General features: G+C 44.0%; 1 protein-coding gene and 2 long non-coding RNA genes across 4 annotated transcripts; 2 read left to right on the top strand and 1 right to left on the bottom strand.

Moving 5' to 3' along the window:
* The first annotated feature begins 107 nt into the window (after window positions 1-107).
* CD46 (CD46 molecule) lies at window positions 108-11402 on the top strand. The gene is made up of 11 exons (XM_061362882.1): window positions 108-305; window positions 1262-1453; window positions 1656-1752; window positions 2444-2529; window positions 2934-3140; window positions 3978-4160; window positions 5016-5204; window positions 5513-5704; window positions 6042-6068; window positions 6609-6675; window positions 10271-11402. Exons 1-11 carry the CDS (start codon window positions 128-130, stop codon window positions 10320-10322), a joined length of 1470 nt encoding a protein of 489 aa, XP_061218866.1. The 5' UTR covers window positions 108-127; the 3' UTR covers window positions 10323-11402.
* A 2792-nt stretch (window positions 11403-14194) lies between these two features.
* On the bottom strand, window positions 14195-25506 carry LOC133217425 (uncharacterized). 2 transcript variants are annotated; one of them, XR_009726871.1, is made up of 3 exons: window positions 25130-25506; window positions 23537-23638; window positions 21442-21919 (listed from the first exon to the last, which is right to left on the bottom strand). It is a non-coding gene; the product is annotated as an uncharacterized LOC133217425 (long non-coding RNA). The 2 variants fall into 2 exon arrangements; XR_009726870.1 differs by lacking the exons at window positions 21442-21919; window positions 23537-23638 and adding an exon at window positions 14195-14561.
* Window positions 21914-24808, top strand: LOC133217424 (uncharacterized). Its single transcript, XR_009726869.1, has 2 exons — window positions 21914-23423; window positions 23817-24808. It is a non-coding gene; the product is annotated as an uncharacterized LOC133217424 (long non-coding RNA).
* Window positions 25507-26084: the final 578 nt, after the last annotated feature.

Genomic DNA, 26084 nt, shown 5'->3' on the forward strand with positions numbered 1-26084 from the left:
TGGGCTCCAGCCCACACCCGGTTTATCTCAAGGGGAACCGCCGCTACGCAACCGCCTCAGAGGCGGAGCAGCTCCGCCATTGCTGCAGGCGCCGCTGAGGGAAGAGGCGGGGTGGGCAGCACCGCGCATGCGCCTTAGCCCCGCGCTGCGTCTCGGCCGTCGCCCGGTTGGGAGGCGCGGGGCGGCCGTTGTCGGTGAGGCCGCCGCGGTCATGGGGCCGCCGCGCCGCCTTCCTGCTCGCGGCCCGGGGCTCGTGGTCGGGCTGGTGCTGGCGCTGTCGTGGCTCGGTGGGACGCAGGCGCAGGGTGAGGAACGGGCGCTCGCTGCCCGCCATGGCGGGGGAGTGTTTGGGGTGGGGGGGCAGAGCTCGTTCTCTTCTCCCCTGGGCCGCCGAGCCGAGAGGGGCCTTCCCGGGCCCGCAGGGGGAAGAGGGGTTGAAGAAGGAAATGGGCTCGGGGGTGGCGGAAGCAGCGAGCTTTCCGGGCGGCTTGGTGGGGCTTTGGGGCGAAAAGGTGAGAGAAAGGTTGTGCTGCATGAGCAGGCTTCGGTGGTAACGGGTGCTGGTTGTGACCCTGAGGCTGAGGTATAAACCGGAGGGAAATCTCTAAACACAAATACGAAGGGATTGAATGATGGGTGTCTTTAGAGAGGTCTGTGTGTGTGTGTGACTGGGCAAATCGGGCATTTGTATGTGGATTTCAAGGTCCTGACTGTGTTTTTCTGTGTCTTTTGGCATGGGGGAGTTTTACACCTTCATTAACGGGACATGGGTCTGTAGGTCTGTGTGTCTCCCTTTGTCTTAAACTCAGTTCCATCACCTGCTGGGCTTTTGCCTTAAGAAAGGAAATGAGCTAAGTGAGTGTGGCTGGCTCCTTTGTTTTCCCTGCAGCTAAATAAATAGGGGTTTTTTTTGCTGCAGATGGGTATACAGGGAGTTAAGTCATGTGTTTTAACTTCAAGATTTAGACAGAGGAAAACATATGAACTGGAAGGAAATGCATTGTCTGGGTGGAATGCTGAAGAACTTGAGAAAACAAAGGAGCGAGTAACCTGTACTAGTGTAGAGTTGGTCATTGGTTGCAAGTAAAATATATATTAAAAGGTTGAAACCTAGTTAAATATATAGACAGCTGTGGCTCTTAAGAATGTCACCTCTTAACCGATGAGTCCTTAAACCCAACTAAATTAGCCGTTAAGCCTCAACTTGTATCTCTTGTTGACAAGACTGTGCGTTGCTTTCCCTTTTCTCTTGCTCGGACAGGCATGTGTGAGCCTCCAGACAGGCTGCAGTCTGCAGAACTTGAGGAGAAATTCAGCACAATGAACAGTTTTCCCATTGGAAGCACGGTGTCGTACATCTGCCGGCCGGGATATGTGAGAATTCCTGGAAAATCATTAACTCGGACGTGTGGTGAAGACTTCCAGTGGTCACCCACAGAGGAGCTCTGTACAGGTAATGTGTGCGTGAGCTCGGATGCTGATTCCCTTTGGTATTTAAGAATTAGAGTTCTTTTGCAACAAAGGATTAGGATTCTGTAGTATTTTAAACAAAGCATGAAAAATACTAATGACAGGAAGAGCAGTGTATGCCAGAGACTTAGTCTTTCTATATAACTACAGAGATGTAGTTTGATTTCTTTCTCTCACTTCTGTAGAGAGAAAATGCAAGCATCCAGGAGAACTGGGAGATGGCTTTGTTAACGTGACAGATCTTACATTTGGTTCAAAAGCTACTTTTTCTTGTAGAGCAGGGTAAGTATTTTGATAGAGTTAATGAGTCCTTTTTCTTTTATTTCTTTTCTTGTTTAGACCAGATTTGAACCAACCCCAGAGTTTCTTATGCAGGCTCTATTCCAATTCTGACTTGAAATGTCTCCTGAATTTTACCTGGAGTAAATGCAACTACAGCTAAACTTGATTTGATTCCCTGGTTTTACTTGTTGGCATCTACTAAGGCTTAAGCTTTTTAGTCCGATTCTGAAGAATGAAGACCAGGGTGTTACCTCTTCTGTCTTCTTTTAATGCTCCTGTGACAGAGGGAATAAATACACATACATTACTCTTCATTATTATATTGAATAATGGCCCACTTGTCTGCGTATAGTTAAATAAATTAAAAGCACTAGCCTCCTGCAACTTTTTTCCCCCCCTTTCCTTTTAACAGCTTATTTCTTTAGAGCATTAGTGTTAGATGGTACACATCTAAAAATGGTGCGATTTTCATCACTTCCTTCAGTGATGTGTCATTTGCTTCTCTTTTGTTTTCAAAGTTGAGACTGTTAACAAGAAAACAATCAAATACCTTTCTCATTACAACAGCAACTTGGTGTGTTATGTGCCCCTTATCACAGAACAGAATGACAGAAACAAAGTTTCTAGGTGCTTGTTGGGGAAATGAAAGATTTCTTAAGTTTCATCTCTTTAAAAATTTTTACCTGTCTAGATTCCGATTGCGAGGAGCTAGTGAAATTACCTGTGTAATTAAGAATGAAGGCGTTGACTGGGATAGAGATCTTCCCCTTTGTGAAAGTAAGTAAATTACTAGTGTGCTGAAGTTCATATTCACATGGTGGTAGTTCATTTAAAAACAGCTGTGCCATAAACTTTCCAGTGTAAGAAATGATGGTAAAATAGGACTGATTTTGGTTTTTAGTATTTTGGAACTCTGCAGCATGTGCCTGAGGAATGACCACTGAAAAATGTCAGTGACTGTGGTAATTAACTCCTATTAGTTTAAGGTCAACCTCTTCTTGAAATTGAAACCCCCTATAATACCAGATGACCATCAGTGACTCTCAGTTATAACTGCAGCTTGTCTTAACAATAGCTACCTATCAGATTTTAAATGATACAATGTGAAAATCAAGGCTATTTCTGACATGAACAAGGTAACAATGAGATTCTGTTGGATACTTTGTGTCATTTATTTCTAGGAATTCCTTGCAAACCTCCTCCAAGTATAGCCAATGGGCACCACACTGAAGCAGCCAGCTATGTTTATCAGACCGCAGTAACCTATACGTGTGACGAGGCACCAAAAGGCGCAGATCCCTTCTCGCTGATTGGCTCAGCTACTATTTTCTGCACATATGATGCAGACTTAAATGGTGTTTGGAGTGAAGAACCTCCACAGTGTAAAGGTTGTTGAGATTTTTATTTTAATATACTTTATTATAGGGTAGGTTAAGATGGGCTCTTAGGCAGAAGTTCTTCCCTGTGAGGGGGCTGAGGCGCTGGCACAGGGTGCCCAGAGAAGCTGTGGCTGCCCCATCCCTGGCAGTGCTCAAGGCCAGGTTGGACACAGGGGCTTGGAGCAAGCTGCTCCAGTGGAAGGGGTCCCTGTCCGTGGCAGGGGTTGGAGCTGGAGGAGCTTTAAGGTCCCTTCCAGCCCAAACTGTTCTAGGATTATAGCTTTTATGTGACTCTAAAACTTCAATACTGTCCCTTCTTTAGCGGGGGAGGATATAACAGACTTCCCTGCAAAAAAGAAGAAACAGATCTCTAGTACTGTATGATACAGTTCCAGTGGAAATCAGAGGAACTGTACTATGGATGTTGATTGATTATGACGCTGAGTATGACTTAACTTTAAGTTAAAACTTTATATATATGAGCATGCTGTTGGTAGAAGCGGCAAGGACAAAGTGAGGGAGTGGAGGGACCATAAAACCTGGGTGGCTGAAGAAAAATTGTGTTAAAAGCAAGTATGTAGAAGCTAGATTATTACAAGGAGCATGTCTTTTGGAAGTGGAATGTGATGATACCTATTACTGCAATTTATATTTGTCTGTGTCCAGTTACAGTGACTCAGTAGCTTAAAACAGGGACCTTCTTCAAGAGAGTAATTGTCTTACAAAGCCTCTCCAGAGACCTTTAAGGAATTAGATGATGCTCACAACTACTAGAAGGAAGTTTTATCTGTTGCATAGATACTGTTAACAAATGTTTCAGAGCTGTTTCTCTTTCACCTCTTTCAGTGGTCAAATGCGAAAACCCGAAAGTTGAAAATGGAAAAAAAACAGGTGGATTTGGACCTCTCTATACCTATAGGGACTCTGTCATGTTTGAGTGTGATCCAGGCTATGTCATGAATGGATCAGAGGTAATTTTCTGTGGAGAAGATAACACCTGGTCTCCTCCAAAACCAACTTGTAAGAAAAGTAAGCCTTTAAATAAGAATCCAACTTCTCTTGTATGTTGAGAATGTTTTAAATCTGTCTTAACTAAAATATAAAATCATAACTCTTTAGTTGGAGTCAGAAGCTAAAGGAAGTTGACATGGAGCTTTGTCTGCGGGCAAGCACTTTAGGTGCTTGAGTGAAGAGTATTCAGATGAGTGAGATTTGAGTTAAACGTGTGTAGAAGTTGTGCTGTGGACATGCTGTGATGCTGCTGCATCATAATAGCCTCATAGTGTTTGTTCCAGTGATTTCCTCTGTAAATAAAGGAGAAAAAATGGTTTCTGAATTGTGATAGAAAGAACTAGGAGTATGCACTGTGAGGAAATGTATAGTGTCCTTCTAAAGTAATCGGAATCATTGTGTCTGTGTTCTCTAATCTTTGTGAAGATTGCAGAGGTCTTTCTATAACCTTTCTCCTGTCTTTTAATGCTAGAAGGAAAGGCAATGTTGTATAGTACAGTGAGAGAATTTTTCACATACATAATGAGCTCCCAAGTATGAGAAGCACTTCTGCAAAGAGTATGTTTGGGTGTTCCATAATGAATGAGTCTGATAAGGCACCTGGCAATGATTCTAGAGCTTATAAAGATAATTAACAATCAAATACGAATTTATTAGCTGCCACATCATAAGATTATGCTATCTTAACACCTACAGTGATATTTAAGTCTTCAAAATGAAACATTTATGCTTGGAATTGTAAAATCAAACTATTGAGATCTGCTGATCTGTTTTTCTCATACAGAGGAAAGATGTATTTCTGGAGTGAGTTAGTGAATCATGAATTATTTCAAGTTTATTAACACTCAACTTACTTTTAAATCCATGTCTCAGTTACTAGAAGTGTGTGTGGTGCCCCGGAGATCACACATGGAGTAGTGATTCCAGCAAAATCGGTGTATGAAGGAGGAGAGTCTGTTCAGATCAAGTGCAGTGCTCACTGTACTTTCCCTCATGGCGCTGAAGAGATGACAGTAACTTGCCAAGGACAGAATACATGGAGTTCTTTACAAGACTGTGCATGTTAGTAAGACTCGGTAAAATCAATAGCATGTGTAGAGAGGGCTTGTCATTACTGTCATGCAACTGTTTGTCCTAATGAAGCTCAGACATGTATTTCTCTTCCTGTGGCTGAGGCATGCCCAGCAGCAGAAGTAGCTGCAACCTGTAGGAAGCAGGAGGCCTTTGCATGTAAGATGTCTTAAGGCTTGACTGAGCTTCTGACATTTACACAAATGTAGCAGCTTTTTGACTGCAACTTGAATCTGCTTCATGTACCAGCTCTGTTCTTGAACTTTATTTCCTCTTTCCCCTCCTCCCTCTCTTTCCAGGTGGGCCTATGAGTTCTGGTTTGACTCCACATATAAATTATGGTAAAGTAATTGATGGACAAAAACCTGCATATTCTGTGGGGGATATGATTACGATTGAATGTTACACAGGCTACACGTTACATGGGGAAGCTCGAATTCAGTATATTGGAGAAAATCGCTGGGTTCCTGCAGTGCCAACGTGCCAGTTAAGTAAGTATGAACTGCAAGAATTTGCACTGCACTAGAATAAAAATACGTGTAACAGAAGTTTTACTTCATGGGGACATTCTTTGGGAGAAATCATTTAATGCAGACTTTCTTCTTTTATTTTGACATAAGGAAAATAGGTTGTTATAAAACCCATTTAAAAATAGGAATATTTTCAGTTAAATGTTATCATACAGACTGTCAACACAATGCTTGCAGCAGGATTGTGTTGACAGAAGTGCTTGATCTTTTTGAGGTGACTTTGTGAGTATTTGCATAATAATGTTTGACTAAGAAGCACTTGTGTTCCTCTTGTGATACTGGTTCACTCTGTTTTTAGGTGCCTATATTACAGCCATCATTTGTGGTAAGTATCTTATAAAACCTTGTGGGTTGTACTTTTTGACATTGTGGTCATTGTGGTATCACTGTCACTGCAGTGATACAGCTTCATATATGAGGGGCAACAGATTTCAAAGACAGCCTTCCACAACTTCGTGACTTCCATAAACTTCTCAGACCTTAGGTTTACTGGCAGCATGAATACATAACTGTGCCAGGGAACAGAAGTGCTTTATCCATCTTCTGTCCTTGCTTTTGTGACCTGGTTTTGTAAGCCTACCATTTTCTTACAAAGTTGGTGTAAAAGGTAATGTTATGATGTAGTATCTGTTTTAGTGGTACTGAGCTTGGTGGGCTTTTGCCATCTTGCTGGTCCCCGTTCCTGAGCTGAACTGTCTTAAAGTCTTGAGTAAAGCATTTGTAAAATCAGCCATGCAAATTTGGGGGTGTTTTTAGGAGGGAGGGTTTGTTTAGGACTGTGTAGGAAGAACTTTTTGAGGCTTTTTTTGTGAGCTAGGAATGACCTTTATTGCTCTAAGGCTTTTCTCTTTAATTCTTCCTAAAGTGATTGTGGCAGTCATTGTGTTCCTGGCAGCCTTCTGGGCCTATAAGAAGTTCTTTGCACAAAATGGGTGAGTAAGCCTACTTTTTATCATCATTACTGCATATTTCTAAATGAACAAAAGCTAATGTGTGTGTTTCTTGAGCTTTATCTACTCTTTCAAACACCTGATGACTATATGTAAGCTTACCACTGCAGCTGATGGGAAGTTAAAATGCCTAACAATATATTTGACTTCATTTTCATATCTGCTATGCAGATAAGCTGCTAATTAACACTTGCACTAATTTCAGAGAAGGAACCCCCCCTGTTCTTAAGCTTGTTGTTTGGCATAGGTACACTTTCTGAGGAACATACTGTTTGTATCTGCTTTAAAATGTACCAGTTGACCTCTTAAAACCAGTGGTAGTATTGGCTTCTGTGGGCTTGGGTTATTTTACTGCTTGGATACCCTCTGGTGTCAACTGGGTCTCACAGGCTTTAAGAGCCAGAGTGGTTTACATGAACTGGAAGCCTTGGAAATGAACTAAGGAGCTTCCTCTCTTCTGCATAATATAACCCAATGGTAATGAAGGGTAACTGGAGAACCATTATATTCTGTGTTTCGGACCAGAGGCACCTTGAATAAAATAAGATGGGCTTAATTGCATAGAAAATGTGAAAGAAATTTAGCCTAAACCAGAGCTCTTACAGCGTTTGAACAAGCAAAGAGTCTGGCTTGCTACTAGAACGTTCAGTGTGTGGATCCACTTCAGATTTTCCTCCTGCAGCAGCAATGCTGGCCCTATGTCAGAGACTTGCAAAGTCAACTGTAAAATATTAGATGCAGAAGTACTGTTCCTCTGTTTTTAATGAGACATATAGTGCCTTTTGAACTTCATCTTCCAAACAACTGATGGTTGTGTATGCTTTTTCCTGGAGGGGTGGCAGCAGCCTCTTCGTGCATTGCTTCTTGCAGTAATGTCTTATTTTATCTTCTTGAAAAAAGCCTGTTTTGTTAGGAAAGTCATTTGTAACATGCTATGCACTGAAAATTCAGAGTGAGTTGGGGGGTACACATAGAATGTTTTGAAAAGCATCTTGTCAAAGCTGACAAACCTTGTAACAAAATCTGTTGGAATTTATCTGGGGTACGTTAAGCAAAGGAAGGGATCCTTTACATAAAGTAAACCAGAGGAAATATTCCTGCAGTTCATATTTGTAATGAGGTACGTGGAGTACTTCTTGGGAGAACTCTGAAGCTAGCTTGTATCCAGTGAGGTTTTAGCCTGAGTATCTTTTACATAGACAGTAGGGGATCATTACAAGGGCCAGAGTGGCTGTGTACCTGTCTGCTGTGAAGTAATTTCGTGCTTTTGAGCAATTGCTTTTCACCCGTAATTTGGACAATCTGCAGTTTGTGTGGCCCAAGTAAGAGTACATGGGAGTTAATTTATTAGGGCAGCACTTTCTGCCTTCATCTGTGGAGAGACTTCCTGGGGTGTAGAAAGGAGGGATCTGAAGCAACATCATCAAAAGTTAAAGAATGGTCTATTCCTGAAAATTTCACAGCATGAAAAGTCTTACTGGGCCCAGTGCTTTCCTCAAGCTTCCTTGCTGTGAACATCTGACTGTTAAACCTCTTTCTGTCTGAAAGCCGTCATCTAATCTCCTTTTGTGAAGGCCTAGTTCTTCCTGTTCAGTTTTCCGTGTTCTGATATAGCTGAGCCTTTGAACTGTTGTGCTTCAGTACCTCACACTTGCTGGGTTGTTGTCTTCAAACGCCAGCCCAAATCTTTTCTTGCCCTCTCTTTCTTGTGTATTTAATCTGCCAGTTTTATGGGACACTCAGTTTTTCCCCTTCTGCTGTTCAGCTCATACACAGTTGATGAGAGTTGCAAGGAAACATGTATTTTAAAAGCCAGCTGAGATGGAAGAAACTGCACAAATGAATTAAGTGAATCTTAAGAAGGTATATATACACTTTCCACTTCATTTGGACATCTGTAATGAAGCTTAAGTGTCTGTGTTATTATGGTTTACTTAGAATTTCAGAAGTGTGGAATATAGCTCAGTTTCCTAGAGGAAAGACTATGCTTAACCCTTCATTTGAGGAGAATAGGATATATTGCAGAAAGAATTAGCATTCAGTGTGGTAAGTGAGAGCTTCCAGTAATTGCAGATCTCCTATCTGAGGTTTGAGTTGTCTTTAAAGAAGAATAAAATTTTGTGTCAGATAGAAACTACGCACATACTCAGTAGAATGTCTGCAGCTGTTTCAGTGATACGAAATGGATTCCAGTGGTGGGTTACTTTTATTAGCTCAAAGCGTAAATCCCTGTCATTAAAAGACTGATGGAGGTAGAAGCCACTTTTGCTGCATTATAGGGACACTAGAATTATAGTGGTAGTGTGCATCCATTCAGAGAAAACCAGATGATGTGCGTCTCAGGATTACTGAGAGCTTTCTAGAAGGATAAAAGAACGTGCAAACAAGGTGGCCTTTTTAAACCTTTTTATGAAAAGATTATTTCTTTCTCAAATTCAAACTTCTGTAGCCTTAAAAGGGATCAAAATCAATTTGCTTGTTTAAGACCGATTTCCTCTCCTGTCTTTTAGTGCTTAGTCCAGTAGTCAGATGCACTTGATGATAGTTATGGTTACTCTTGCACTTGTGTAGGGTCGAATCAGCTCTTCCAAACAGCTGACTCTTCAAACCTTGTTACAACAAAACAAGTTGAAGACAAGATGGCTTCATTTGACTGATCCTTGTCAGTATTTCGTCATTCTCCCTTAACAGTTTGCATTACAAGTCCTTTTGTAAATTGGTATCTTCATTTGTTTTGTTTTTCTGCATTGCACAAATTCTGAGAAGGTGATGGTTGAAATGTTGATGTCTCCTACTTTAATGCAAAGGTCTTGATTTTATTTACTTCCAGAGAACAAGGGACTTTCATTAGTTTTCATAAGTTTGGGGTTGCATATATGAAAATGAAGCTTGGGGTTTCTTACAAACTGATGTAAGGATTAAGTAATATCATCTTTACCTCTGAAGTAAGAAGTTTCCACTATTAACCCCTGAGTTTGCATTATGGTATCTAGAACTCCTTAGTGACTGTGAGTAGTAGTGCAGAGATTTGGAATGCGATTTCTTTCTGTAAAGCAAAACAGGAATTATTCAAGAACCTTAAACACATATATGGGTGTAATGACAAATTTCAATCCTCAGATGTTTAAGTATTTATAAACTTGCTGCTAGCAGACTACAGAATCCAAATTCTCATAACCTAATCCACAGCTTCTGGTTATAAACATATGTACTAAATAACATACTGTATTTAAAATGAATTGGAAGGGATGCTCTTGATGTTAGGAATCACAGATCAGTTAGGAACCCTGTAACTGTTGTGTCAGTTGTTGATAATGCTCAGGCATGGTCTGTTCATCATTTGAAATGATCCCTTTGGATCAAATGCTCTACTCTGTGGGTTGTTCTGGACAGTCTAGTGGATGAAATGGAGTAAAAATTTCCTCAGTCTAGCAGTTGCTTAGGAAGAGGGCAACTAATGACTTAGTTTCATGACTACCTGTTGATTTGATGATAAAACTAAGGATGTGCTTTCAGAATGAATGTAAAAGCTATTTGAATGTAAACCCTCTGATTTGACTTGTTTTTCTGTTTGTAGGAAACGTGACAGCACTCCATGTACTGCCGAATATAAGATCTGTAAAGCATGAATGACCTTTTTTGGGGGTGGGAGGGAATTTGCAGTTGAATGACACAATCAGGAATGGAAAATGATTGCACTTGCTTAAAGTTCCTGTAGATTAATATCTTGTATCATGTCTTAGACTACTGATTATCGTAGATCATTGATAGGGTAAAACAAATATATATGTATATAGAGAGAGAGATACCTGCTTTTCTTTATGGGCCACTCATACTGTCTTTTCTGTGTATGTGAAATGGTCTTGAAGGCCCATACATGTGGCATGCAAAAGTGTTTGTGTCTGTGGGAGCACTGAATGTATCCCTGTCCCAGTACCAGCTCCTGCTGCCTTCAGTGCTACCTCTTTTCTTACAGAAGACTATCCAGTTCTGCTTACTAAAACCTGAATGTGCTTCTCATTCAGTTTGGCTGTTTGAGGTGCTCTAAAAGATGATGTTCTCTTTGTGTTCTGAAATGTTTTATTCTTATTTCCCTGAAGCAGTCGGTGCCATTTAAGGTTATGTTTTTTGAAACTAGCATAGTTTAGCTCTTCTATATGCTACCTCTTTGTTTGCTAAAGTTGATTTCTGTATATCTGATTAATTATTTGTGCCTTTAAATCAAGAGTTTTATATCTTTTCTGTTGCCTTTAAGAAGGAAAGAAGCCATATATGTTTCTGGCCTTTTGATATAGTCCCAGAAACACTATAGTAGATTAGTTGGAATGGAAAACTGAAGGTTTCTATAGCAAAAGGTATCCCCTGCTTTTGAATTCTTGGCCTCTTGACAGAAGGTGCTTAATTGAAGGAACTGCAATCAGTGGTAGCTATGTCCTATTGGGAGTGCACAGTAAGGTCCTTGGGATGCTTGATTTTTATGGAGCCTTGATGGCAGTTTTGAAGATCACATTTGCTTTCCAGGATAGGGCACTGCGTGGATCTAGCTTCCTTGCTTTTTTCACTTGAAATAATGTATTCCATGTTCCCAATCTGTGTAAAGACTATGATGCTAAATTTAGCTCTGTAACGCTAGATTTAGCATTAAATATCTGTTGAGAAACAGAAGCCTTTCCCTGTCAGACTCCCTTCTCTTTCCATGTTAAAGGAATACCAAAAGAAGGAATGGATATGCTGGCTGTGGTGGTAGAGGAGGGCTCCCTTTAGGTAGCTGCTTGCTTCATGAAATGTTTGAGTCAAGACTGACTACAGGAGCTCACAGCACAGTGTTTGCCACGAGTGGAGACTCAGATGTGCATTGATAGCTGTTACTTTAAATGCATCGCATCCTTGCTCCTCCTAATTCCTTATTAAAACCAAAAGCTTCCTTAGGACAGGGTTTGGCTTTGTGAATCTTGGAGTTTGCTAACAGCATACAGACAGCTTCCAAGAACCAGTTTTCCCAGAAAACCCAAAATTGTCTCACTTCAGATGTAGTTTAAAGGCAGCCTTTAAACTCCTCATGTTTGTCTGTGGTAGATTGGCACTGCTCCCCACTGTTGTGAGCAGATTGTTGGAATAACATAGAACTATTTAGGGCTGTCTAGGGCTTTTTGGGACAATCCCAGCAGCTGTATTGTTCGAGTTCATAATAGACTCTGGTTACTAAAAAGAGGTTTTGGCTACACAGAATGACTTGCTGCTGTTCATGGCCTAGCTGATACCTAGTTTGACAATGGTTTGTAAACTCTGGGGTAATATACTGGGAATGGAGTGTGTGCTGGTCACGTGTAGCTTTTTATGTATGGCATCCTGGATGTTTTAAAGTATGCTGAAATGCACTTCATACTCAAGTGAAACAACTGTACCAAATGGCCTTATTTTTTACACCTTTTTTTTCCAGATGTAAAGACTATTCCAAATAAAAATGTTAAATTATTTAGCAGTAAGTGTTTGTCTTTCATTCTTTATGTGCCAAGCAGCTGCTTTCCCATGCTTCTTCAGCTGATTTTTTTCATGTACCCAACTTGTATTAGGTGACAACTGTTGAGATGGAAGTTTACAGTTTGGCAGTGTAGAGAATGTGGTTTGATTTGCTGAGCAGCCTTTTGGTTTTCTTTTGGAAGGGAAGGAAATATCCCAGATCCTCCCCAAACCAGCGTTCACCCCTGAAAAATGTGGTAAAAGCTTGATGGAGATGAGACAAGATTATCAGGTGGCTGTTGTGGTACAATACTAAGAGCAAAGCTCAGTGTTCTGGCACTGTTGTCCAGTGTGTGTCAGATGTTAAGTAGAATGTGATTAGTTTTGAGTTTTACATTCAGAATATGCTTAATTTTCAAAGAAACATGTGGAGTGAGCTGCCTTAGAAGATAAAGCCTTTGAGAGGATGCAATAGAAAAACAACTAATATAGAATCATGTTATTTTCAGTTCAGGTTGTGATAGTTAAAAGGGGTTGGTGTGGACTGAGAACTGCTATCTGTAGACTATACAGGTTTACAGTCTCTGAAGCTTGGGGATTGTGGTGAGCACTGACGGGACAGGCAGTCTGACTTAAACACTTACAATTGAATTTGTCCTCATTGCCATTAATTCTGCGCCATTTCTCTAAAAGTCAGTCCCAGGTGAATTCCTTCACTTTAGAATCTGGAGCTGATAATTTAAGAGTCATGAACACATGAACTTTGTGCTAAGAAAAGGGCTGTATGTAGTAAAAATCTCTTATTGCCATCTACTGGTAAAGCAAGTGATGGTATTGCTGTGGGAGTAACCAAACATAGGTACAGTGTTCCCTGCTTGAATGTTGCGTACTGTATAGTGTCAGTGGCTGGTGGGGTTCTCAGTCGTACACTTCAGTGTAAATGCTCACTTCTGAGCATGGTTCATGGGGTTGAAAATGGAGCTGGGGACTGAAATGAAGAGACTTGCAGCAATCAGGTATTGTCCTGCAGGGAACATGTCATCTGTCTGCCTGAGACAGAGCTTGATACCAAGTAGGACACAATTTTATTTCAAAGGAAAAAAAAATCTGAGTAAATAACAGGTTAAGGCAAACAAATAGCACATGGAATAGAACCAGTCAAGGTTAGGAGGCTCTGCTGACACCTGGGCCCTGGCTTGCTTGAGTTGAAGAATCTGAGTGAGGTGTTTGAACAGATGCTTCGCTTTCTCTTGAAGCATCCCTCCTAGTTGAACGTGATGCTGACTGTCCTTCTGAGCAGGATGGTCAGGTGTAACTTCAGGTCGGAGAACAGAAAAGCATACCGTGTTAGTGAAGTCTGTGCCTTTGGTGGTGTTTGTTTCTAAGGACTTTGGGGGCGGGGGAATGAAGTTTTCCATTACTGTTGCTTTTCCCCCTACATCATAACCGATTTCAAATGGTGCTAGACAAAAACTGAGACTCTGAACACCAAGAGAAATCGGTCAGCCTGTGTAAGAGACATTTTCCTGGCTCAGAGAAGGATCCTCTTGTAGATGACAGCTACATGTTCTTTAAAGTTGGCTATTCAGTGCTCTGATCAAACGCTTCGTCCACACAGCGATCATCTGTTCTGTGTAGAATGTTTGACAGTGGTGAGGTGGAACAAGAAATAGTTTAGCTTCATTTTAGTGGTTTGGATGCAAGGGGATAGAAGACAACAGAAACATTACTACAAGTTACCAGTCATAAACTTTGAGTAGATTCTGTGGGTACCAGTGTGACAGCAGCATGATTGCTGAAGGCACTTTTGTGTTTAACTGGTGACTTCAGGTTCTGTTTGCAAGTCTCAGGGAGCTATGGAATGATAAATTCTATGGCCACAGAGTCCCCAGGCACAGAGTGGAAATACATTGGCTTTAAGTAAATGTTAGGATCCGAGTGACTGTATAATAAAGGAAACACACTCTGCCTGTGAAGGTGCAGGAAGTACTACATTGGTTTTGATACAACTTTTGGATCACTTTACTCTGGACAACTTGAATCATATCCATTGTTTATTAAGTAGAAATACATTGGAAGGCAGCTGTTCTGTGGCGGCCCTAGCTTGAGAGGGTGCATACAGTGCTTGTATGAATGTCTAGAAGTCAGATGATGTTACAGAGTGGATGGCTGGCAAAAAAATAACCAGTGGGAAAAGTGCTGGTTTAAGGAGTAGAGGCTATTGGTGCATTCAGCAGCTGCTTGCTCTCTTCCCACGCTGTAATTCTTGCTCCTAGAACACTGATTTCAAATGGTGCTAGATACAAAGTGGGAAAATCTAAGCCACCATGTGAAACCAGCTTCCAGAGGAAGACACATCTGGTGCTTGGCTGCAGACTGAGAGAGAAAATCCTTCATCTCCACCGTACCTAAAGAAAAATTCATTTATTGAATTTGGTTAGAAAGGAAGACAGTGAACTTTGGGTTAGTTACTTTATTGGCACAGATTTTTTTTAGCATCTTATGAATAGTTGAGCCTGGTGTAGGAGGAAAATATGTGATGAAGAAACCCACCGCTCTGGCAGTAATTCATTTCCTTTCACAGCCAGGTGGAATATGCTGAAGCTCTTGACCAGCAAGCACTGAAAAGGCTTTTGAGGTGCAGTATGATAGTGCTGGGTGGTCTGTGTTGTACAGGAACACTTTCTTCATGCCACTGCCAGTGGAACCAGGCTATAAACCTCATTCTGTCCAAGGGAGAAAGTGTTGTGGCTTTCCATCGCTTCCTGAGCTCAGCATCAGCAGAGAGGACAGGACAGATGAGGTGCTTTGGGACAGGGGAAGGAAATGTGACTATCATGATGGAACTGCCTCTGTCAGCTGTATCACGCAGCCTGCAATTAGCATGCTTGTAATAAGCAAGGAGTTGTGGAGTTTAGCGAGACAAGTTTGGAATTGATATAGGGGTAACAAAAATAAATTGCATGGAAACTACTCTAAGTGTGGGTCAGAACAAAACCTAAAAAAGGAGCATTTGCAAATCGAACTGTAAATGGTTCAGCAAAAGTTGTCGAGGAAGTAGGAGAGTGTGAAAGCTAGTGGTTGATGGTTACTGGAATGGGAGTAGGGCTGAGCAGTGCTCTAGTGCAGCACAGCCCATGGTAGTCACCCGGCATTGTACAGTGGGAATAGATGGGGTGTCTTACCTCTGAGTATGACTCCACACATGCATAACTCAGGATCTACCAAACCCTGGCCACCATTGTCTCACCTTTGCTGATGCAGAAGCTGATGTAAAATGGAATGAAGTGCAGCAGAACTGGAGCTGGGAGTTTCACTTATTGATGCCCTGGGTTTTTGGCAGCTCTTTGCATTAGTTTTGTAACCAGATCCAAGAATCTGCTTCAGTGCCTACATCCTAATGCACACCCACAGGCAGCAGAGGAAAGCTCAGAGAGAAAGAGCATGTCCTTCCAAGAAAGTGGGGTGGAGGAAGGGGAAAGAACTGTACTAGATTACAGTCTGCATATTTACTGTAGTTTCTAAATCCATTATCTGGGGCAACAGGGTGAAAGACAAGTGGAAAGCAGGTTCCCTCCCCAGTGTCTGTCTTGCTGGCACAGTTATTTATGAGGCACCCTGTAATATCAGTGTTAACACGTACCAGTGAAAAGCTGGACTGAGAGTTACTGCTGACAAGAGCTTGGTTGCAGCACAGATAAAGTACCACAGCAGCATCTTTCACAAACAGGCTGCAAGTGGGGGTTGCTTTGGTTTTTTCTTGTCTTGGTAGTAAGCATGTGGCTTAACAGTAAAAAGAAATCTTTATATTAGGGTTTTAGAAAACAGTTGGTGGAAATGTCAGTTATGTTTGTGCTGCTCAAAATGAGAGCTTCTCTTAGAGGTATAGAATCATGGAATGGTTTGGAAGGGAGCTTAAACCTCATCCAATTCCAACCCCCTGCCACGGGCAGGGACCCCTTCCACTGGAGCAGCTTGCTCCAAGCCCCTGTGTCCAACCTGGCCTTGGAATACTGCCAGGGATGGGGCAGCCACAGCTTCTCTGGGCACCCTGTGCCAGCGCCTCAGCACCCTCACAGGAAAGAGCTTCTGCCTAAGAGCTCATCTCAGTCTCCCTTCTGTCAGCAGTTTGAACTGGGTCTGAACACCATGCATACCTTCCCCTCTCCAAAGGAGACTAACCTTTCCAAGAAATCCCATGCAGCAGTCGACAACCAGTGCCTCATTTGTTAGAGTTTGATAAAACCATGTTTCACTTCAGCATAATTACAGTGCTGCTGCCCTTCCTCCAGACCACCTGAAGCTTGTCCTATAGCCTTGACAAGCTCCCCCTTCACTGCAAGCAGCCAGAAGATGTCAGCCCTTTCTGCCAAACTGCAGGTACACTTTTTATGAGGGATACATCTCTGCCAGTGTAGGCTGTTCTTTCCAAACCTAGCAGCATGCTTGGGCAGGCAGCATGCAAGGGGAAGGAGGAAAAGAAAGCAGTTCAAGACCCTGTGATACACAGCACTCAGCTGCTAATACCACCCATGCAGAAAAATAAACCAGTGCTCATCTCAGACATTTGCTGGGTGTGTATTCAGGGTGTACATATGGACACACACATATGTGTGGAGACAAGCAAGTACTATCAGCTATAGCTGGCTTTGTCGGTGGGTTCTGGAGTTTTCAATACATAACAGTAGGAAAAGTACAATATTATGATTCTGTTTTCTTGCTCCTTTTTGAAACATGTTTTAGTAGCAGTACTGTTCTGTAGCTTCTTTCAGAGGAATATCTCAAAGCCTTTCATGGATTCCACGCTGCTTTATACATTCTACACGAGACAAAGGCAGAAAGGGAAGAAATCCCTGCCTCCCCCATAAAAGGGATCTTCCTCCCTAGCCCAAGACCTTTAATCTAGTCTGCAGGAGCAAGGCAAGCCTGATGTCACAGAGCTGATTTTTTACAACCTACAACAAACCACATCTCTGTATAACCCTGTGTGCAAATCATGGAGTGAAACTCATGGTTCATCACGCTCTGGTCTCCCCTAGAGAAAGTGTTCCCGTTGTACATACAGACAATTGGAGCTTGATGCATCATCCTCAGTCAAGGAATGAGTCAGAGCAAGGCCAGGTGCAGGACAGAGGGGTGTGACAGTGCAAGTGGTGACCTGTAAGGTGAATTGAAATGAGTGAACTTCTAAGGTTTCAAAAACTTCCTCAGCCGAGGGGAGCGTGTAACTGCATCTGTTTGTTGTGCAGTTCTGTTACTGTGTGGTGTTGCGTAGGTCAGGTATGGACAAATGTGCCCTAACTTGCAGTCTGAGCCAGTAAGGAGGGTGTAATGCTTTCTGTGTCAGCAGTAGCACTGACCCAGGCTGAGTAAAGGTAGAGTGGATGCTGCATTGCTTGGCGAAGCTGATGCTTGTGACTAGAAGATGGCTCTAGGGATGCTGCTATTATTATGGGCAGCAAAAGCATGTAGTTCTCTTGGGAGTTTGAAGCATAATGGAGTTTTTTCTTTGAGTAGGACCAGAATACAAACTCCAGAGCTGAATGTAGCCTATTCCTTTAGTCCTACTATTGTAGCTTTACAATTGCAGTATAAATAGTAAAGTTAAAAGCCAGGTATGCTGGGTCTGCAACCCCTGTGCTGTCTGCCCCCAAACCCAAAGACAGACTGGATGCTGGGCTGTGGCATACCGTGGATAAGAGCCTGTGGAGCTTATTGTCCCATTTAGCTCTGTTTGAGTGATGGGACACTCAGGCCAGCTTGATATTCAAGTCACTAATTTGGATTCCTATTAAGGGTAATCTGTCAGAGCATTTGTCTAACTGTGCTGAGCTGTCAGCGAGCTGCCTGTCAGTCTAACCCTTCCTTTTTTAAACAGTCCAAATGTTCAGGGGTTTGGGGGTGGGGGGTTTTGTTTGCTTCTTTATTTAATGAAGCAGCGTTTCCAGCCCATTTAGGGCTGTGCAGGTGATAGGCAGCACTTGCAATGGCTGAAATCGGGCTTGTGATGAGGTCTTAGAGGTGCGTCTCAACCTTTTCTCTTTGCATGATGGCCTCCCTGAAGGCACACCAGTGTGTGGTTAACTCTTGCTGCTTTGAGTCAGTTTTGACAGTGCTTGTTCCCAGAATGGGTTTGGTGCCAGCCAGGATTCTCCTGCACAATGCTGAGTGACAAGCTGGCAGTCAGCACATGGATATTGGTGGTCTGGATATAGAACATGTCATTCTGAGGGCAAAACACCTGAATGCCAGCACTGACCCAGGCACAGTGGGTGATTTGAGCAACCTCGTCTAGAGGAAGGTGTCCCTGCCTGTGGCAGGGGCTTGGAACTAGATAAGCTTTATGGTCCCTTCCAACCCAAACCAGTCTGTGATTCTGTTCTGATCTGAAGGGAGTGATTTTAGCATGGTGACAATTTTAGGAGTGTTGGATATTAGGGCTACAGTTTCTAATCTTGTGATTCCCATCTGCTGATTTGAACTGGTCTGCCTGGAGTCATCCAGTTTTCTTCCACCTTTGCGTTTGTCCTGGTTCCAGTTGGGACAGAGTTAATTTTCTCCCTAGTAGCTGGTACAGTGCTGTGATTTGGCTTTAGTCTGAGAATAACATTGATAACGCTCTGATGTTGTAGTTGTTGCTAAGTAGTGCTTACCCTAAGTCAAGGACTTTCCAGTTTCCCATGCTCTGCCAGCGAGGAGGGGCACAAGAAGCTGGGAGGGAGCACAGCCAGGATGGCTGACCTGAACTAGCCACAGGGATATTCTGTACCATATAACCTCATGCTCAGTATAGAAACTAGAGGGAGTTGGTTGGGAGCTGCTGATTCTGGATGGGATGGGCATCGGTGTGCAACTGCACTGTGCATCACTTGGTTTTGGGGGTTTTACTCCTCTCTCTTTCATTACAATTATATATATATATATATTATTTTTTTTTACTTTATTTCAATTATTTAACTGTTCTTATCTCAACCTGCAGTTTTTACTTCTTTTGATTCTCCTTCCCATCATACCTGGGGAGCAGGGGGGGAATCAAGCAAGTGGCATTAGTTGCCAGCTGGGGTTAAACTCTGAGAGTTCCTAAGCAAAACCACAGCCTATTTGAAGGGCACAAGAGCTACAGAAGCACTGAATCCTCTGAAGGATTTCAGATTTCACAAGGAACAGTAAGGTGAAACTGGGCAACCCTACAGAGGCGAAGAAAAGCATGGCATTTTCATGACCTAGGTCATGGAAGAGCAGCAGGAAGGTGCAGCAATGAGAGCTCACCTAATTTAGCCATACACAGCGTGACTGACTGAACAGCACATTCCAGAACTAACTGAATTAAAAAGAAAAACATCCACCAAAGTAGCTGAAACCAGGAAAGCAATTTTCTGTTCTTAACTTCTGTACCTAAGCATCACCTTAGAATATAAAGTACCAGTCAATACAGGTCTTAAAAGCAGGCCCAGGGAGATTATTGTTGTGATTTGTATAATCAGCTCAGGAACGTGGTGTTCCCCAAAAGCAACTTTAGGTAATGTCAAGGGAAGCTGTGGTTTTCTTTGTGTCGTTCAAGAGACAAAAGAATGTCCTGTGCCAGTGAAGAGCACAGTTTCTGTGCCAGACGTTCACTGAAGTATAACCTTGCCTTTAAAGTGGACGTTTGAAACCATGCCTTCAGTACCCTGCCATAGCTTCATGCTATCTGCAGTAGAAGGACCTGGTAAAAAAGATGGAGAAAACCAGGGGACAAACTTATGGCTGAGTTCCCTGAGCATGTGAGCTGCTGGTTTGTACCTGTGCCCAGGATTTCCATCATCCTGTCACTAAAACTTTGCTGTATGTTTGAGAGCCATCATCAGTGTTTAAGAAGCATTTGAGCTGTATATCCAAATACCAGTGGCTGCTGTTGGACACCTACTATGCACCATTTGCACTGGATAAAGAGTGTTTGTGTGGGGAGCTGAAGAGATGTGCTTAACTCAGAAATAGCTCTCTTCCTTGGAAAGCTTAAGGTCTGAATCACACTGTGTTGGCTCAGTTTTTAGCAGACAAGCTCTCACATATGCCTCCCTGTAGGCGAAGAGTCGTCACTGGCATCAGGATTAGCAGCCAGGTTCTTTCCCTTTGAAAAGTAGAGAATAATGCTACTGAAAGCTAAGGCTGACTTTAAACGTGGTCAGGGCAGGATGGGGGGGAAAAATAACTTATTTTGCTCAAGATCCTTGAGGCATTAACCACTCTGCTGCTGCCTGTGAAGCTGAGAAGATGACAGCCAGCCCAAACATATCCACGGCTGATGTTGCCCTGAGGCAACTGCAAATACTAGTGACAGGGACAAACAGGAACACCAGAGGAAAGTGTGGAAACCTGGGAGGGAACAAGGCTGCTGTTGAGCTGAGGTACTTGGAACTGCAAGCACAAGAGAGACGATACCAGCTTAAGGGCCACTGGTGAACTTGGAGCTGTCGGCCGAGTCCACCTGGTAACAACCACAGGAACAGAACTCCAAATACAGGCAGACACTTAGTTTTTTCTGGAACATGGTGTAAGTTGATGCCTAGTCCTTAACTACAACACCACTGCTGTTTCCCAGCAGTCCAAAGGAAGTCTTGGGGGAAAAGCGGGTGAGGGAACTGGTGCAAAGTGTTTGTAGTTGGCACAAGAAACAAATTATAGATAGCAATTTTAAACCACCTCAGAGACGCAGGAGTTTGGGGGATCTACAGTTTTGGACCCAGTGGCTCACAACTGCAGTAACGTTAATTTTCAAGCCTCACCTCCAGGTTCAGGACTCAAGCACTGCCACAGTGGATTGAGAGTTCCTGAACTAACTGGTCGCTGACAGTGAGTCCAGGGAATGACCTTGCAGCAGGCAGCTCATGGTACCTCTCTCGGAGCCGTGCCAATATAAACGGCACTGGCATCTCTGAATGCTGCTGAAACCATTTTGTGACATTCTTATGTGGGCTTTTTGTACTGCTCTGCACCAAAACTTTGGGGTGAGTGGAACAGAAGAGAGTCCTCCCTTCTTGTTCCATTACATGGGCATCTTCACAACGTAGCCTTGGGATTATCTATATACGGATATATAGAGAATATGGGCAACTCATAGCTTTTGCCTACATCTCTGTCCATTAGCATCAGCGATACAGATACTTAACCGACTGAAATCTTGTCTTCCCCCCCAGCCACACCCATATTAAACAGTAAAAAAACACTGCTTTAGAAAAAATACCCAGTAGCAGTGAATTTTCTGGCTACGTCTGGAAGTGAATTGTAAGAGGAGTGAGGGTAGAACACTTGGCATTTGGATATTTTAATGAATATTCCCAAATAAGACAAGCAAAACATTTACTTGTAGACTCAAAGCTTCTCACAGCATCAGTAAAGCTCCTGACACAGAGCCCGACGCAGTATTTGTGTAACATGGAAATTAACAGCAGCAGCAGCAGCAGTGCTGCAGGCTCAGAGCCTACCCTGCGAGCAACAAAATGGCCAGAGGTGCTGTTGTGTTCATCCAGATCCCTTCACCATCTGCGGGTGGGGAGATAGGAGGATGCCAGTATCCCTGCCACTTCAGGTATGGTTGTGAACTTTACCATCCATATTAAATGAATGTTTCTAACCGTATTCAAGCTTCTGCCTTCCTCAGCTCAACTCCATAAAGCACAGACAGGAGCCAACAGCAAAATCGGGCTGCGTCACAGATGTAACATGACCATCGGCAAAACAAGTGCAGCAGGAGATCATGGCTGTCGCGTCATTCAGAGAGCCTTCCCTCGATAGCAACGAAGAAGAAGATGGTAATGCTTTTAAATTTATGTCATGAGCATTTGCAATCCATAACTTCCTTAACCAAATTTGCAGTCCTTCAACAATCAAAATGCCCACGAAAATTGCACGTATTTTGCCAACAGCCCCAGCGCGTTAAACACTGCGTCATTATGCCGCACTAAGGCAGAGAGGTAGAAGAAACCCCACTTTGCAAAGGAAGGAAACCAAACTCTAGAAGAAATGAATCAGCTTACACAATGTCACACACACACAAGTGTCAGAGGGAGGAAGAAATCACAGCTTGCCCAAGTCCTCTTGCATCAATACGCAGAAAACCATTATGGAGCAGTTAGCCACGTACAGCAACACCACCGTCCCCATGCACAAAATCGCTACTGTCCTACAGAAATATGCCATGTCCCCTTCTTAGCCTTGTTTCTTGCCAGTCCCACAGATTTACCTGCTGACAGTAACCTCAATTCCTGAGTAATGAGATTTACAGCTGAAGTTTAACATTGAAATAACTCCTCTTTTATCTCTGTCTTCTTACCCTCCCCGCAGTCAGACGCAATTAAACTAGCGCTGTGGCAGAAAGATGGTAGCAAAAGAAATCAAACCAAATGCAATCCCAGCGCTGCACACAGATACTCAAAAAGTACATATATGCCCAAACAAGTGTACAGGCTGCGAGTTTCACCTCGGTTCGAAGGACTGGGAAATGTCATAGAATGCCAGGTTGGAAGAGACAACAGCTTTGCAAATTAACTGGGTCCTTCCCCCCACAAGTGTGATGAGAAACTATGCAAAGGGTTCTCTGTACAGAGACAGACTCAACCCACCCATCTTCTGTGCCACAGAGCACTGTTTCTTAGTCCATCTCCTGGCTGTACAGATTTACCTCCATGACTGCCCTGTTCCTATCTTTGTGTGTATTTATGCCTGTCTGCCTTGTTGCAGGGACCACCGTTGTTGCTGCTATTCCTGTTGTTCCCCTGCTCTGCGGAACTGGCGCTGCAGGAGGCAAGGATGCTCCAAGGGAGCCAGCTAAAGCCAGCGAAGGCTCAGTGAGTCAGGAGGGGTTGTGACGACTGCAGTAAGAGACTGAAATTCCCTATGGAATCTGGCACAAAAAGGGGGAGGCAAGAAGGGTGGAGATGGGAATGAGGGGGGAAAAAGTGGGGAGTGGCACTTCATGTCTTGTTTTCTCTTTTCCTCCCTGCTACAAGCTCCGCATTGCTGTTGGGAATGGCGTCCTCCCGTCTATGGCACTGCGCAAAAGAGCGGAGCCGGGGATAAAACCGCAGTGCCTACGGCCTTTATGGCTTTTGTAACCAAAATTTGGTCAGGGTGGGTGTATGTGTGTAAATACAGCCCTTCTCTCTCTCCCTCTCACTCAGAGGACAGGCTACGCTGAAGTAATGGAGACGGCGGACGCAGCGTGTTTGAGCCGGTTCTGAACCCAGCAGTTGTTGCTAAACAACCGGACCTGACACTTGAGAGGTCAGCGAGTGAGTAATACAGATTAAATGCTTATGCTACCCTATCTTTAAACTCGTTTAAGCCTCAGTATGATGAAAGGCTCTGGAAAAATGTTCCCTGCCGCATGAGAAAGCAAAGTTACCACTCCACTGCATAATCAGGAGGCTTCCTCGGCCAGAAGGACCAAGCTCAAAGCTGGTTGTGTCCTCAGCACTTCCAGAGTTGCCATCTTCATTGCTGGTCACTTTAAGAAGAGAGGTGAAAAGATAGTATAGTAAACGGTTAAGAGAGAAGAATGTTCTCCCCTTCATTTCCTTATCCTCTCTCTGGAGCTGTTCTCTGCCCACAGCTCCCATCCATCCTTACCCAGTCCTTCCCGATCCTTCAGTTCCTGCTTTCTAACCTTATTATTTCTTTGGCAGACCTTTACAGACCCATCACTCAGGACTGTCTTCAGCTCTCCCTGATGTTACCGAGCCTGTGACAAACTTGCACTTGGGCAAACAAAAGCTGAGTTTGGGCAAGAGTCTTCTTCGCTTTGCTTTTTCCCACGACAGAATTTCCAGGCGCAGTCCCTGCCCTCAGCTGTTTACAGTCCTGCTCACACTAAACCACCTTAAAAGGGAGAAGGAAGAAAGCAAGCACGGAGAAAAGCCCCAAACCCCAGGACTTTCCCCTTCCCCGTGGTTTGCAGCTCTGACACGTCATCATCGCAACTGCACGGCAAAATGAAACCTCACCCGCAAAAGAGACACCCCTGGGAGCAAGGACCAGCACCCACTGCACCGAGGAGGTAACTGCTGCTGCCCTGCCTGCTGCCCCTGCCTGTGGGACACCCAGGATCCCGGCAGGAGCGGGCAGGTTGCTGCCGGCACTTTGAAGCAAGTGAAATCAACGTTGAGATTTGACACCCAGTTCTCGACCAATCAGAGAGAGCTTTTCACCTGCCATCACCTCCTCCACCAATCGGACGGTGCCTTTGGGCTGAGAGCCCTCCCCGGCCAATGGGGAGCCAGCTCTGCCACTTAGTTAATGATGCAGCAGTACAGGGAAGACTATCACATGTGAGCTGGAAGGCTGCCAACATGGAGACACGGAGAGAGCAAGGTAAACAACTTTCCAACGCCAAAATGATGACATTTAATCCCTAAACGCTAGCTTCCCGTCTCGACTCATCTTTAACCCCTTTCAGCTGGTGTGGAAGCGTCTGGAAGGCACCGTCTACCTGTTCCCCAGTGCTTTTAAAAACTGGACGACATGCCCTGCAATGATCACTGCGTCACCGTTTACCACTTTGCAAACTACGCAGTGACAAACCTCCGAGCTCTGAAACGCAGAGCGCCTGTTAACCCCTCTGCCAGAGCCCTGCCAACGTGCCAGCCTCTACGGAGCTGCTGGGGTGGAGGGGGGGGAGGAGGGGGGGGGGGGGGAAGAGATAAAAAGCTCAAGCAAAACATGAAAACAGCAGTCTTTGCAAAGTTGTCATCTCTCCCCCAGCACTACTACCCTCCTCTGCAGTACAGCAATGCCGGCAAGAGTGACATTAGTACAACCTGTGCCGTCGTTCCATTGAGAAAACAGCTCTGACGCAGAACAGAGCAATCATACCCAGCCAAAATAATAAGAAAGGCACTCTGGGAGCTGAACTCGGGGGCGCCGGGGGAAAGGGACGCCCTGCAAATAAATAAAATACGTACATGCAGCTCAAGCCCCATCCTGATCAAAGAGTACGTACGTGAGAAAGACGAACCGGACCGAAGAGCTCTGCCCGTGCACCATCTGCGCAGTCCTCAGCCCTCCGCTCGCTGTGTAGCGCCGCAGAATAGAAGGTTCCAGAAATTTCCTTTCCGTTAACCCTTTTGGTGTCTGCCCACTCTCCCTCCCCGTGGGATTAAGCGCGCCGGGTCTCCAGCATCGTCAATGGGCGAAGCCTCCTACGCCAAGCGAGCCCGAATGCGATCTCTAAAGGACACTGGATGGTGGCAGGAGCACAGTCCCTGGTGTTAGTGTTACTTCTCTTTTTGGAGCCCTCTCTGCCTCTCTTGCTGCCTCTCTCCCCTCTTGCTGCAGCAGGGCTGTTGCTGGTAAGACCTATCGACGGAGCTTGCTCTCTCACTCTCTCGCTGAGCTCTGTGACGCAGCTCTAAATTCTCCAGCCTGCTCCCTGTGTTATAAGAGCGGAACTGCAGCTTTCCAGGGAGCCCGTGCCAGCGGTGCCAGGGCCAGGCAAAGCGAGGGGAGCGTCGCTCCTGGACTCTGCACCTTTTTTTGGTAATTATTATGTTCCTCACCTCTGTTTCTCTGCTTCCTCCGAGGCTCGGAGCCTCGCATCTCCTTCTCTGCTTCTGAGTCATCCTTACTAGGTTAACTCTTTTAGGATTGGTAGTCAGCAAGTACAAATCTCGAACGAGCGCAGCTGAAACCACAGCCAACTTTGTGGTGGTTTCTGCTTTAAAAAAACCAAAGCAAATCTTCTTGGCTCTAAAAAACAAAAACACACACACGCGCGCTCGCACACACACGTTCCAGGAGAGAGTTGGTGCTTTTTGATTAACTGTTTCGGTGACAGGAACTGATACTGGACTTCCTAAAGAAAGGATTTTAGGCCTGTGCCTTGCAAATCCTCAGCAGGCACATACCCTGAAGCACAAGGCAACTGAAAAGGAACTGCTCCTGTGAATGAACACAGG

The sequence above is a fragment of the Neopsephotus bourkii genome, unplaced genomic scaffold, assembly GCF_033783945.1.
Source record: "Neopsephotus bourkii isolate Nb327-2 ecotype Australia unplaced genomic scaffold, CSIRO-AGI_Nbou_v1 NB_1139, whole genome shotgun sequence".
NCBI lineage: Eukaryota > Metazoa > Chordata > Aves > Psittaciformes > Psittacidae > Neopsephotus > Neopsephotus bourkii.

Excerpts from the sequence above, each read along its gene's own strand:
- CD46 (XM_061362882.1), top strand. The coding sequence starts at position 128 with ATGCGCCTTAGCCCCGCGCTGCGTCTCGGCCGTCGCCCGGTTGGGAGG. Across the intron at positions 306-1,261 it reads CGGTGGGACGCAGGCGCAGG|GCATGTGTGAGCCTCCAGAC; the intron begins GTGAGGAACGGG and ends TTGCTCGGACAG. Across the intron at positions 5,705-6,041 it reads AGTGCCAACGTGCCAGTTAA|GTGCCTATATTACAGCCATC; the intron begins GTAAGTATGAAC and ends CTCTGTTTTTAG.